Source organism: Stenella coeruleoalba, assembly GCF_951394435.1.
Source record: "Stenella coeruleoalba genome assembly, chromosome: 1".
In the NCBI taxonomy this organism is placed as follows: Eukaryota; Metazoa; Chordata; class Mammalia; order Artiodactyla; family Delphinidae; genus Stenella; species Stenella coeruleoalba.
The window spans coordinates 74,608,813-74,624,091 of record NC_137169.1 but is presented as its reverse complement, the minus strand read 5'-3'; the positions used below and the strand labels follow the sequence as shown (position 1 = coordinate 74,624,091).

Genomic DNA, 15,279 nt, shown 5'->3' with positions numbered 1-15,279 from the left:
GTTTGCCTTGGACACTATCTGTAAGCTTTGTTTTGGTATTATTCAATACTGAATACCTTAAAAGTATGTTATTGAAAACTGAGATAGTGTTGTGATATTAAGATCTTTATCTGCTTGGCTTCTCATTCATACCTAATGTGTGGTCCTACCTTCTATTTCCTACTTCTCGATTTTTTCCCTTTTTAAAAATTGTAGTAAAATATATATAACATAAAATTTGCCATTTTAACCATCTTTCAGTGTACAATTGGAGCGGCATTAATTACATTCACAACATTGTACAAACATCACCACTCAATTTTTAGATTACGCAGTTGAGCAAGAACCAAAATCTGGAGCGCTTCCCATACACTCTGTGTCTTCTTCCTTCTGTAACTCAGAGCTTCATTAATAATTCATCAGGAAATGGACAGAAGGAAAGAGGTTTCCAACTCCAGTTCTGCTAGGAACTCTGTCAGTCAAGCAAGCAGCTACTGGTAGAAGTTGTTTCAGTCCTATTTCTCTTAAATAGACAGCATCAACTTACCTCTACTTCCATTTATTTATTTTTGTGAAATATGGAGCAAATAAAAAAGAGTTATAAAATGTTTATGTACAGTTTAAAGACCAATAATAAAAATGATCACCTGAGTACCTAACACCTGGCTTAAGAAATAGAACATTGCCAGGACCATGGAAGCCCCACTCCCAAACTTTCTCTCCTCCCAGCTTGAGGTAGCCTGAATTTTGTGTTAATCACTGTCTTGTCTTTCTTTGAGTTTTACCTCAATATATGCATTCCTAAAATTATATGTTGTTTAGTTTCGCTTTTCTTACGGCTTCTGTAATTAGGGTGATACTGTATGAACTCTTGTGTGATTTTTCTGCCGTTGATCTAACTTGATCCATGTAGCTGGAGTTCATTCATTTTCACTGCTGTGTAGAATTCCATGGTAAGAATACCGAATGATGTATTTATTCATTTTACTGTTGATGTATGTTTGAGTGTTTTTCAGTTTTTGTCTACCATCTTCAATGCTGCTATGTACAGTCTTGTGTGTGTCTCTTGGGGACGTGTATAAGAGTTTCTCTAAAGTAAACAGCTAGAAATGGAATTTCAGGTGGTGAACTCTTATTTTGATTCAATGATTATGTGATTTTTTTCTTTAATCTATTGATGTGGTTAATTACATTAATTGATTTTCTGATATCAATGGTCAAATTTTACATCCCTGGGATGAAATCAAACTTGATGAAGATATATTCTCTTTTTATTAGTGCTGTATTTAGTGTGTATTTAATTGTTTAATTATCTAAACAATTAGATGATTGTTTAAGATTTTGTTTCTGTGGCCTATAATTTTTCTTTTTTGTTATCCTTGTCTGGCTTTGGTTGAAGCTATGTTAACCTCATATGAAATGTATTAGGGAATATTTCCTATGTTTCTGTTCTCTAAAATCAGTACAACTTTAATTGTGCATTCCTTGGACTTTGGTAGAACTTACCTATAAACAGGCCCCGTGGACCTGGTGCTTTCTTTGTGGGGAGATTTTAAACCAGTTCTGTTTCTGTAATGATTATATGACTATCGAGGTTTTTCTGAGCCAGTTTTGGTGAGTTTTGTTTTCTGAGACTTTATTTTATCTAAGTTTTTAAAATGTTGGCTATAAAGTTATTCATATTTTCTTAATATCTGTTTTAAGTTTCACGACAACTACAGCTATGTCCCCTTTTCGTTCATAATGTTTATTTGTGCCTTCTATTTCTTGCCAGAGATCTGTCAATTGTATTAATCTTTTCAAAGAACCAACTTTGGGCTTTATTGAACCCTCTCTCTTATAAGTTTCCTTTTCTCTTCCTGTTTCTACCTGTATTTCCCTCCTTCAAATTCCTTTGTTTTTATTGTTCTTTTTTCCTTGAATTTCAAGGTGGAATTTTGTCTCTTTAATTTTGAACCTTTCTTCTTCTTAAAGTAAGCATTTAAGGCTGTAAAGCTTTTCAAGTACAGCTTTAGCTGAATCCTTTGTGTTTTGATATGAATATTTTTTTTATCATTAATTCAAAATATTTTCTGATTTCCATTATGATTTATTCTTTGGCTTATTAGTGGATAATGATGTTTTTTAAAAAAACATATTTGTCATTATTATAAGTTGCTGGGATACCAACTCATTATTGTGATAATTGATAAATATAAAGGAAAGACTCAAGCATTTAGCCTATCTTTTCTTTGTGAATTCTATTTCAAGTAGACCAAATACTTGATTGAGAAAAGTTTTTATTTTTAGAATTCTAGCCAGTAATTGTAGATCCCTAATAAAACAATGGACCTGTGCAATGATCATCACAGGATGTAAAAACTTTTATATGAGGGCCTTCCCTGGCGGTCCAGTGGTTAAGAGTCCACACTCCCAATGCAGAGGGCACAGGTTCAATCCCTGGTCGGGGAACTAAGATCCCGCATGCCACACGGTGGGGAAAAAAAAAAAAAAGATAAAGGAATGAAACAACAATTTTTAAAAAATGAGTGGGGGTGGCTTCCCTGGTGGCGCAGTGGTTGAGAGTCTGCCTGCCGATGCAGGGGATGCGGGTTCGTGCCCCGGTCCGGGAAGATCCCACATGCCGCGGATAAGCGGGGCCCGTGAGCCATGGCCTCTGAGCCTGCGCGTCTGGAGCCTGTGCTCAGCAATGGGAGAGGCCACAACAGTGAGAGGCCCGCGTACCACAAAAAAAAAAAAAAAAAAAAATGAGTGGGGGACTTTATAATGGAGGAATCCGGCTGATACCACCTGAACACACTGATCATTCTAGCATCACTGAAAGTGTGACAGTCAGTCATGTGCCTCAGGATGTGATGCAGTAGAAGTACAGCCCCACCTCTGAAGTAGTCCTATCCAAAAAAAAAAAAAATTTGAACAAGAATCTAAAGAAGCATCTACATAGACTATCAGTTTGCCAAAAAATACAAAGGATAAAGGAACAATTTAATGTTAGATGGTACTCAAGGAAGCAATCAAGCAAATCCAGACTGTAGGAAAGTCAGTAGAACAAATGACCTGATATCTCCTATGAAAGAATGAGGTAAGGAAGGAAAAAAAAAAAGAGGGTGAATTGGTATAGAAGAAAATGACATAAGAGACATAACACCAAAAAAAAAGCCTTTTTAATATTTTGATTCCAGTACTTCAGTTGTTTTTATCAGGAAGGCCATTTAAGGGATATAGCCCACCATACCTCTAGAAACAGAAGTCCAACTTAAACTTACTTTTTTTAAAAAATAAATTTATTTATTTAATTTTATTTTTCGCTGCGTTGGGTCTTCGTTGCTGCGCACGGGCTTTTCTCTGGTTGCGGAGAGTGGGGCCACATCTCGTTGCGGTGCACGGGCTTCTCATTGCGGTGGCTTCTCTTGTTGTGGAGCACAGGCTCTAGGCACGCAGGCTTCAGTAGTTGTGGCTCGCAGGCTCTAGGGCACAGGCTCAGTAGTCGTGGCGCATAGGATTAGTTACTCCGCGGCATGTGGAATCCTCCCAGACCAGGGATCGAACCCCTGTCCCCTGCATCGGCAGGCAGATTCCTAACCGCTGCGCCACCAGGGAAGCCCTAAACTTACTTTTTAAAGAGATAAGCAGTTTGCGTTTCTTTGTACGTTCCTATCTCATCTTAGTCTTTTAAAATGGAAATAATGTGTAAGGCCCACTGTAAATGCATTTAAATTTGCTTAATGCATTAAATGTTTTTCTTAAAAATGTAAATCTAATTTATAAATCTATATTTCTCTTAAGAGAATTAAGGAAATTTGATTTTTTTTAATTTCAACTGACTCTTTTAATAAAGTGAGTAATACTTTTGTTAAGTAAAGGATCTTTCTCTTACTTAAGTTTTGATTTGTATGTAGTGAGTTTTCTTAAGGGACAATACAATCATACCATTACCAAAAACACTGTCAACATGCCGTCAACAATTCCTGTGTCTGCTAACAGCATAAGCCAATGGAATTTATCATAACATCATTTGACCTATGTCTTTTACCCCTTTTATAAGGACACCACGAAGATAAAAGTTGTAATAGCTGTAAAATCTATCAAGCAATTCTTTCTTGGCTACACTTCTTGCACTTGTTCTGAGGCAAAATATATACTGATTTCTCTTGGAATTTTTTTTCCACATTTCATGTCGAATTCTTTTCCAAAGAATTAAGGGAGGATAAGAATTCCTACATTTATGTATTGCCTAACTCTATCTACTATAGTTGTTTTTTTGCCTATAACTAGGAGACCATTTTTACTTAATGTTTTGCCTTCTGAGAAGAAAAATTGTAGAATTTCAGAAAAGCCAAATAAGTAGAAAATTTCATTCTTCTAAACTTTAGTGCTTTGTAGATAGGCACTATCTACATCAACCTTTGATGGTTGATTTGAAATAAACGGGTGTGTTGTTTTAAAAACAGCTGTTAGAGCTCAGACCTGAAGACCAGGCAGCACTAAACTCACTTTACCCAGATGGTTTCTTCAGCCCTTATATCAACATTATAGAAAAAGGTATTTGAACTGATCAAGACTGTCTAGTATTGTTCTTTTAGGGGAAAAAAAGGAAGCTCTGCTAACTTGTCATTGCTATTGCTTAATTTCTGATTACAAGTTATTAATGTGTTTAATTCTATGGTTTCCTAAATAAAAACTTTATTCTCTTATTGTGGTAAAATATACATAATGTAAAATTTACCATTTAACCACTTTTAAATGTACAGTTCAGAGTTATTAACTACATTCACGTTGTGCAACTATCACCACCATCCATCTCCAGCACTTTTCTGCCTTCCCAAAATGAAACATCATACCCATTAAACACTGACTCCCTATTTCCCCCCTCCCCCCTCCCCTGCATCAGCCCCTGGCAATCACCATTCCACTTTCTGCCTCTATGAATTTAAAAAGTTTATTTTTAAAGGCAATAATTTGAAACCAGATTTGTGTAAAGAGAGCAGGGGTCAGAGTACAAGTGGAGCTGCCCTGTACGGTAGGAAAGAACTGTGTTGTGCTTTAAGGTCTTCATTTATAGACAGAGAAATAGTACGCCATCTCTGGTGCCACCCACTGACTGTGTTCCATGACATGTATTACAGGCAGAGAGTTTTTTGTGGGCCTTTCCAAAAGGACAAATCAACGAGGTGCTGAAATCTTGGCTGATACTTTTAAGGTAGGTAAAGGATAATTTATGCCTGGCACAGAATAACTACCTAATAAACATTCATAGACCCATTGAATCAATATGTCATGAATAATGGTATTTCTATGTCACAGGCTTTGCAAAATAATTCCTAATGTTTGTGTGCTTGCTAGAAGTTTTAGAAGCTAGAACTTAATATATAGGCTTCATGGGACTCCCACAGCAACAACAGACAAAGTTATCATGGACATCTGTTTTCTCCCAGTGTATACTCATACAACCACCTGGCAGATGTTTCTGGCACAATCGATGACTTAAAAAAAAAATCTGGAGTCCCAATCGCCTCTAACATGAAATGTGGATTTTTCAGATTGGAATCAAAGATCACCTGTACTTGGGTGCCTACTGTGTGCTGGAAACTCGGCTAGGCATTGCACATACATCCTCCCAGGGTCCCTTTACTCTATTGATCATTAGCAGATTGGCTCACCAGACTGCTTAGGAAGGGATGTAATCCCTTGTTTACACAGGATACTCTTGTTTACACAGGATATTCATCCTTCCAGAGTAGCCCACTACATAGGTCAGCCAGTGAAGCTGTTGACGCAGTCACACGTCGGGAAGGGGGCTCTGCACTTTCTTTTTAGAAGCGATCTTCATTTAACTGGCAATATCCAAACTTATGGGTCCCAGTTTTCCTTCCAGATGTTCAGGGACCCTGGCAGCCTCCAGAAGAGCAAGAATGTTTTGAGCAGATTTGAATGCGTTTTAGAATTATTCTGAAATGCCAAACTACTTGTTTCTATTATATGCATAGGACTATGCGGTCTCCACAGTCCCAGTGGCCGAAGCTTTGCACTTGAAGAGTTTCTGCAGCATGGCTGGGCCTAACCTAATCGCAATTGGATCCAGTGAATCTGCACAGAAGGCTCTCAAGGTAAATATAAAACTTTGCTCTTTCTAAAGGCAGTAGGTGGTGCCTGCCGCATGGTTTTCCTAATTCTGTCTACTGGGTGGACAGCAAGCAAGGGTAGCAGGGAGAGAACAGGCTGGTACTTGAGCTTTCTGTGATGTACACTGTCATGACCTCACATTTATCAGGAACTGGGAACACCTAATAAGTACTCTTCCTGGGAAGTACACTTATAGGAAGAGTTCTTCACTGGTGAACCATTCTTACTTACACACCAGGTTACCTGGAAAGGCCGATTCAGAAAAATAAATACCAAACTCATCACAGTTCTCTCTTCTGGGGAAAAGGAAGGCATCCCACCAGTAGAGCTCTTGGTAATGTTTTATCTAAGTCAGGTAATTGGTACACATGGGGTCATTACATTATTCTTATCCTTTTGTATTTCTGAACTATTTCATAATAATCTTTTAGAAAGACATGATTCAGAAGTACCTAAAAATCTTAACTTCTTCATTTGCATTGGAATACTTAAATTTTAGGAAAGGAAATTTTCTTATTTCACAGATAGGAAAGGAAAGTCCAGAAAAATTACAACTTGCCTTGGGTCACATAGCTAGATTGAGAGTGGAAGTCACTGATAGTGAAGAAGACCTTCCATCGTTACAGTGCTTTACAGTTCAAAGGCACATTTCATCTCTGTAACTAACAACCTGGGAGATTATCTGGACACTTCATAAGGGCAAAAACCATGTCTGTTTTGCTCACCATGTGCGCCTTTGTGCTTGGCCCATGGTGGTCCTTAAATAAAGAGAATGATGAATAAATGAATGTGGGAGGTGGTTTTATCTCTATTTTGCAGTTAAGAACTAGATCGAGTGGCTCACCCCAGATCGCAAGGCTAATACTAAATGGTGGGCTGCGACTACTTTTTGCCCCCTCCTCTCAGGTGGTCCTGCACTACACATGACTTATTAGAGGACCAAGACAGTAACTCCTCTTAGGCAAAGAGAGGAAGTCTGTGTGCCCCAAGGTATACAATTTATTTGTTTGCCCTATCAGGTCTTTACTCTTCTGCCTCAGTGCTAGACTTGGTATGGTTTGTCTGGGAAGTAATCATTGCCTCCCACTTGCTGACTTTCCCCTTTGCATTATCTGCAACTTCTACAGTCAGCTCACTTGGCCTTTCTTCCTTTTCTCAAACTGTATCTCTGATTGTATTTCTAGGACCTTTAACAATTCTTGTTGAACAATCTACCTCAGATTTTGAATTTGGGGCTTTTTCTGTTGCCTTTAGAGAATGTCTTTTGTTCTGTTTCAGCTGGAAGGCTATGTCAACTTTCTGCATATAAAAAAAAATGGTGTCTTGAAGGAAAACATCTGATGAATGGTGTTACTTAGAGGATCTAGAAAGATTATATTTCTCCTCAGGGACTAACTCCATGGCAGCTGGGTTGGTCTGTACATGTCTGAAATTGATTACAAGAGAAGGAAAAGGCTGAAGTTGGTCTGTACTGTGTCTTTGTGTGAATTAGCAGAAAGAACCTCTCTGGGTAGACAAACTAGAAAAAGTAGCCCCATCTGCCATTTTGGGTAAACTAGGTCCCTAACTCAAATAGCTTGGTCTCTAACCAATAGGTCCCTAACTCAAACTGGTCCCTAACTTAAATAATCTGGAGAAACTAACATATAACAAACTAAGAGATAATACAATATGGTTAACTAGCACAGTTATATGAAATAGCCCTAACTATTATTCAGAGGAGAAGAGGAAACTCTTGAGGTTTAGATATTCAGAGAAAACTTCATGAAGAAAATGTGGCTAGATGTGGGTCTTGAAGGATTTATCAGGGTGGGATTCACTGAGAGAGTGTTACAGGTGGGGACATGGAATAAGCAAAAACTAAGCAAAATATATTCATGAGATGTGGGCAAACTAGCCCAACTAATGAAGAGTTTTCTTGTGGGCTCCCAGATAGCTGGATGGGGCAGGTGACGTCTAAAGAGGTTGGGACATAAAAGTGAGCAAGAGATGAGTTTATCTCCATGAAGTAGGAGTCTGGGTACCCACAGGCTCTGAGCAAAAGAGGCTGTATTGCTACAGAGGTGTTGGACCATCATTCCTTTTGAAAAAAAAAAAAAAAAAAAAAATGGAGGGGAAAGACCCTGCAATCAGAAAAGAGGGGCACTGATGACCTGAACAAAGAAAGCCAAGCCCCAAGTCCCATTGTATGCCTTGGCAACTCACTCACATTTCTCCCTTAATCTTTCCTTTCCCATTGTCAAGTCCTTTAAGACCACATCTTTTAAGGGCATCCTATGAGGATTTTATAGTCCTCCTTCCTTTAAAGTTCATTTGAGTTAGTGTTAATAGTGATGTTCACTCTAAACTTGAAACCTTCTGTGTCAGAAGCTATAAATAATCCTCACTGAGTAGAAAGACATTTTTGGGGATTGAATTTTCCATCAGCAAATGTGCTTCATAAACTATGGGCCTATGGAGTTAGCAAGTGCCCACCCGCCATGTTCCTAGCATCAAAAAGGTTTCCTTCCCTTGTAGCAAAAGCAGGAGAGCAAAGCAAACTGAAGAATAATGAGATCTCCATGAGGGCATGTTCTCAGGTCAGAAGTAGGTGGGTTGGTGAAATTCAGATTTAGTGAATTGAACTGCTTATTTATTTGCAAACAGTTTGGGCTCCTTTAAATCAATCAGAAAAATTGATAGTGGGTAAGTCCTACTACTAATTTGGACGTATAAATACTGATATAGACAGGCAGGAAGACAAATGGACAGAGACAAATACATCATTTACAAGTAATGAAAGCGTATTTTCTCCTTTTCGCAAGTGAAAATACTGAGAACACATGAAATAAGGCATTTTGAATAGGATCTCATGGTTCCAGAATCAGATTTCCTGGACCCTGATTCTCCTCTCCCCACTTGCCCGCCCTACTCCATATCCATTCTTTTTCTGTTGGAAAGCCTTTTCTAGTTATTTTGCCATGGATTGGTTCTAGCTAATCTCCCTCTTTATCCTCCCCTCTCTCCAACTATTCCCCTCTTCCCATTTTTTGCTGTTGTCAGGATCTGACCTGTTTCAGGGAAGATATGAGTTTGGTCTCATTTTCCTTTGCAAATCTTGATGTCTCGGTCTTGTCTCTGTAGAGAAACCCCTGGCCACTTGGGCCTTTCTTCGAAGGGCATAGCATTTAGACAGAGGTGAATTGTGCCTTCCTGTGCCACACACTGAAAGCCTGATTGCGTCCCACATCTGTCACTGCTTGCTGAGTACTTGCTTCCTTCAGAGTCTGTAAAACTACTTCTTGCATATTCTTGCAAAGCTGAGAGCCCAAGCGTTTCTGGGTAGTCTTATTGCATTTGAAACACTTTGTAATGGGTTGCAATCTATTCTTGGTTAATGAAGTGGGTTCTTGTGGAGATAGTCATCATGCCTGTCTCAGTTGTAGTAGATTTAATAGTGTATGCATTGTATATTTAAATGAAATAATCCATCTAGCAATTCTCTGCTAAAAAGCCCAGAATGCAGAGTACATTTAATACACACTTAACACAGAGATTATCTAATACAGGGAAGGAAGAAAGGAGGACCTATTATTACCATATTTTACTGTTGATACGGTCAAAGTACTGGAGATTAGGTTGATTTGAAATTACTAAAGATATTTGATACCAAGTCTTACCCTACAGATACTATTATCTAAGCAAAATTAGCCTTTAGAGCAATCTGCCCTTGCTATAGTTTTTCTCTTACACTTTTCATCATTGCCTTGTACCCCTGGGCAATCACTACCTTCATCCTGCTCCTCTAGCTATAAAAGAAAATACTATAAGAGTAATTAATTCATGTGTAGGCAGTAGATGTACTAGTACTCTTCCAGGAGGAATGTTTGTCTTCTCAAAAAGATGAGAACTCCAGTTGCCACCCAGCTGGAACTACTGCTCACAAACATAATTTGAGCAACAGAAGCCAACCTCCAAAAAGTACATATTATATTATCTCATTCACTTCAAGTTAAACAAGAGATAAAACTACTCTATGCTGTTAGCAGTCAGAATAGTAGTTACTTTAAAAAGAGGGAGGGAGGGCTTCCCTGGTGGCACAGTTGTTGAGAGTCTGCCTGCTGATGCAGGGGACGCGGGTTCATGCCCCGGTCCGGGAGGATCCCACATGCCGCGGAGCGGCTGGGCCCGTGAGCCATGGCCACTGAGCCTGTGCGTCCGGAGCCTGTGCTCCGCAACGGGAGCGGCCACAACAGTGAGTAGGCCCACGTACCGCAAAAAAAAAAAAAAAAAAAAGAGGGAGGGAGTCATGGTGTGGAGGGCCATCTTGTATGTTACACTTTAATTTTTAAAGTTTAATAAAAATACATATATTGTTGGAAGTGGGCTGTGATTAACTTACAGAAATACTTCTCCAGTAGCTGGGTCTAAGTCTCAAATCCCTGCTTTATCGCCTATATGATGCCTGTCTTGTCCACAGACTAGCCTGGTGTTTTTTTTTTTTAGCTAAGGAAAAAAAGACAAACTTGGTACCTCCTGACCAATATCTCCCCATTTCCCCTTGCCTGCCGGTCTTTGTAAACCTTAAATATATACAATTTTTAATTGCCCTTTGTATGTCAGTAAAGTTGGGGAGGAAAAAAGACATGATAAAGAGTAGATTTGCACCACATCTCACCTGTTCTTTTTCTAGATCTGTGACAAAATTGACTTGCTTTCCAGAAACCTGGATTAATTACATGCTCTCTGTCACAGAAGGACAGATCGTAATTCTTGCCCTCAGGAGGGACTCACAGTAATGATTTTTAACTCAGTCTCCTTGGTAGCATTCAGCCTTCCAGGCAACTGCAGGGGGGAGCGGGGAGAGAGAAAGGAAGGAAGGAAGGACAAAGGGAGGGAGTGAGGGAGAGAAGGAAAGGAAGTTGGGAAGAGTGACACTTAGCTAAAACTTTCCTGAAACTAATCAGATGAGGAAGCTGCCGCTCTACCCAAGCTTGGAGCTCCAGGAACTTGTGGCACTGACATGTTGTGGGGGGGGAGTGGGGTGTATCATCTGCTGGCCGGGAGGCAAGAGGCGCATCCCCACCTTCCTAACCTAACCCCACACAGGAGACCAGGTATTTTCTCCATAGGGCATCTGCAGTTTTATTTAGTGGCCTTTCTTTTATTAATAATTTTATTCTTTTATATCACAGTGAATTATTGTTTAAGAAGACTTTTAATAGAAGTACTAAAAGGATGTGGTAAGAAAAGAATTATGAGATCACCACTCCATTTTTTGTGCCTTTGTCATATAAATGGAACTGAAATATAGTACATGGAATTCCAGTATGCTTGTAATTTTAATTAAAATGATCATAATGCATTTGGATGGAAATGTCTTTAAGTTTTTTATCTACTTCCTGAAATAACGAATTACATTTGTAAGATTCCTTGAATGAGGACATAGGCTGCTTGCTTTAAGCTAATTTAAATGGCATAGGATACAGCGTGTTTTTCTTTTGAATGACTAACTATATAATAGAGGTCACTCACTACTTCTTCTCATTTTGACTCAGCTTCAGCATTGATTTTATGTCCAAAAATGTCCATGTTATTTTATAGGTGGTCATATAAAACATGAAGATGGAAAAACCCTTGATGTGTTTGGATTTTGTATGTTTTTTTAATTGCCTGGAATTTCCTTTAATGACAACTGGAACAGCAAGAGCAAAAACCAAAAGACAGAATGAGAGGTAACTAGTATCAACAGGGTGATTGAAATAGAAAAATAAAGACTTTGCATTTTCGTTTGCTGCCACAGGGAATTACAGTCTGTAGCCACAAGATTTCCCGCTTTGGCTCTATACAGTGAAGGGCAAATTGACAATCCATTGCAGGTTTAATTTAGTCTCAGTATCAGATTGTCTGTTCCAGTTGTATTCATCAGATCCACAAGACAATAATTTAAAAAAAAAAAAATACTCTACCATGCCTGAATTAAGAAATTAAAACACAAAAATCAAATAGACTCTGAGTTTGTAACAACTGTTTATGCTTCTTTTCCTAGCAGCAGTTGCCTTATCTGACAATAGTCCCAGAGCTGTATGCCAACAAGGCTGGCAAGGCCAAATAAAATGCTTTGGCATGATAGGGCAATAAATAATCTGAAGCTGTGAGACCAAAACAGCCTTGCTGATTATCAACAGCAATTCCCAAGGCAGGAAGAAGGCAAAATTAGCCAAGTAGGAGAAAGGGAAAAATAATTTTTTTTCTCTTGAAAAAACATTATTATTTCAAGAAAATGTCAAAGAAAAAAAAAGGAAAAATTATATTTAAAGCACTGTTAATTCCATCCATTATACGATGGACATCAAAAAGTATTCAACAGACTTTATGGGATGTCATTGCAGGAGCTCAAGCATCTTGTTAGGTGGTTGAGCAAATGGCCTTTTAAGGGGTCTTTCAATCCAAGACTCTTGCTTACTAAAGAAAAAGCCTCTGAGTGACCTTAAATTAGTGGTTCCCGGTGAGAGATGTGGATTAAAATCTCCTCAAGAACTTTCTGAAAACACACTGCCCTGGGCCTATCTCAGAAAATTCTGATGCTCTGAGTCTGATATCCAGCCCAGGCATCTGCATTTTTTTTAATTTATTTTATTGAAGTATAGTTGATTTACAATCTTGTGTTATTTCTTCTGTACAGCAAAGTGATTCAGTTATACATATATATATACATACACATTCTTTTTCATATCTATTCCATTATGATTTATCACAGGCTATTGAATATAGGTCCCTGTGCAAGATGGTAGGACCTTGTTGTTTATCCATTCTATATGTAATAGTTTGCATCTGCTATTCCCAAATTCCCAATCCTTCTCTCCCCGACCCGCTCCCCCTTGGCAACCACACGTCTGTCCTCTACCAAGCATCTGCACTTTTAAAAGCACCACAGGTGATTCTGGTGCACAGACTAAGTTGAAAGCCATTGCCTTTAAGGATTCCTACAACTTCCAAAAGCACCTAGCTTAGGATACTGAATAATGTGCACCACAAGAAGTAATCACTATGTCTATAATAGAGGTACAAAAGAACATCTTCCAAACAGCAGTAAAAGTTAGAGAAAGTGTCCAAATTAAAAACCATCGAAAGTTAGAAACTCCTTACTCTTTGCTGCCTGGCGTTCAACATTGTATAGCTTAAAATACACCACCTAACTGGTTAGTAACTTGAATGGCATCACTCAATCCATTTGGTATGCTAAAATTTTTTATTAAAATATTCTGAGTTATTCAAAAAACAAGAAAAATCTCAAATAAACAACCTAACCTTACACCTAAAGGAACTAGAGAAGGAAGGACACACAAAACCCAAAGTTAGTAGAAGGAAAGAAATCATAAAGATAAGAGGAGAAATAAATAGAAACAAAGAAAACAATAGCAAAGATCAATAAAACTAAAAGCTGGTTCTTTGAGAAGATAAAAAAAATTGATAAACCTTTAGCCAGACTCATCAAGAAAAAGAGGGAGAGGACTCAAATCAATAAAATTAGAAATGAAAAAGGAGAAGTTACAACAGACACCGCAGAAATACAAAGCATCCTAAGAGACTACTACAAGCAACTCTATGCCAATAAAATGGACAACCTGGAAGAAATGGACAAATTCTTAGAGAGGTATAACCTTCCAAACTGAACCAGGAAAAAATAGAAAATATGAACAGACCAATCACAAGTAGTGAAATTGAAACTGTGATTGAAAATCTTCCAACAAGCTTAAATCCAGGACCAGATGGCTTCACAGGTGAATTCTATCAAACATTTAGAGAAGAACTAACACCCATCTTTCTTGAACTCTTCTAAAAAACTGCAGAGGGGGCTTCCCTGGTGGTGCAGTGGTTGGGAGTCCACCTGCCGATGCGGGGGACGCGGGTTCGTGCCCCGGTCCGGGAACATCCCACATGCTGCAGAGCGGCTAGGCCCGTGAGCCATGGCCGCTGAGCCTGCGCGTCCAGAGCCTGTGCTCCGCAACGGGAGAGGCCACAACAGTGAGAGGCCCGTGTACCACAAAAAAAAAAAAAAATTGCAGAGGAAGGAACACTCCCAAATTCATTCTACAAGGCCACCATCACCCTGATACCAAAACCAGATAAAGATACTACAAAAAAAGAAAATTACAGGCCAATATCACTGCTGAATATAGATGCAAAAACCCTCAACAAAATACAGCAGAATCCAACAGCACATTAAAAGAATCATACACCATGATCAAGTGGGATTTATCCGAGGGATGCAAGGATTCTTCAATATACGCAAATCAATCAATGTGATACACCATATTAAAAAACTGAAGAATAAAAACCATATGATCATCTCAATAGATGCAGAAAAAGCTTTTTAAAAAATTCAACACCGATTTATGATAAAAACTCTCCAGAAAGTGGGTATAGAGGGAAGCTACCTCAACATAAAAAAGGCCATATACGACAAACCCACAGCAAACATCATTCTCAATGGTGAAAAGCTGAAAACATTTCCTCTCAGATCAGGAACAAGACAAGGATGTCCACTCTCACCACTATTATTCAACATAGTTTTGGGAGTCCCAGTCACGGCAATTAGAGAAGAAAAAGAAATAAAAGGAATACAAATTGGAAAAGAAGAAGTAAAAGTGTCACTGTTTGCAGATGACAGGATACGATACATAGAGAATCCTAAAGATGCCACCAGAGAACTACTAGAGCTGATCAATGAATCTGGTAAAGTTGCAGGATACAAACTTAATGTACAGAAATCTCTTGCATTCCTAGATACTAACAACAAAAGATCAGAAAGAGAAATTAAGGAAACAATCCCATTCACCGTTGTAACAAAAAGAATAAAATACCTAGGAATAAACCTACCTAAGAACGTCAAAGATCTGTACTCAGAAAACTACAAGACACTGATGAAAGAAATCAAAGATGAAACAAGCAGGTGGAGAGACATACCATGTTCTTGGATTGGAAGAATCAATATTATGAAAGTGACTATACTACCCAAAGCAATCTACAGATTCAATGCAATCCCTATCAAATTACCAATGGCATTTTTTACAGAACTAGAACAAAAAATGTTAAAATTTATATGGAGACACTAAAGATCCTGAATAGCCAAAGCAGTCTTGAGGGAAAATAAATGGAGCTGGAGGAATCAGACTCCCTAACTGCAGACTATAC

The 15,279-nt window shown here is 38.5% G+C and overlaps 1 protein-coding gene across 1 annotated transcript in view; it reads left to right on the top strand.

Moving 5' to 3' along the window:
- The window catches only part of DDAH1 (dimethylarginine dimethylaminohydrolase 1), a 153,444-nt gene that overhangs the window by 112,443 nt on the left and 25,722 nt on the right, over positions 1-15,279 (top strand). The window contains exons 3-4 of the mRNA XM_079943998.1: positions 5,106-5,179; positions 5,967-6,086. Of these exons, the coding sequence (XP_079800124.1) occupies positions 5,106-5,179; positions 5,967-6,086 (194 nt within the window). The remainder of the gene's footprint in view (positions 1-5,105; positions 5,180-5,966; positions 6,087-15,279) is intronic.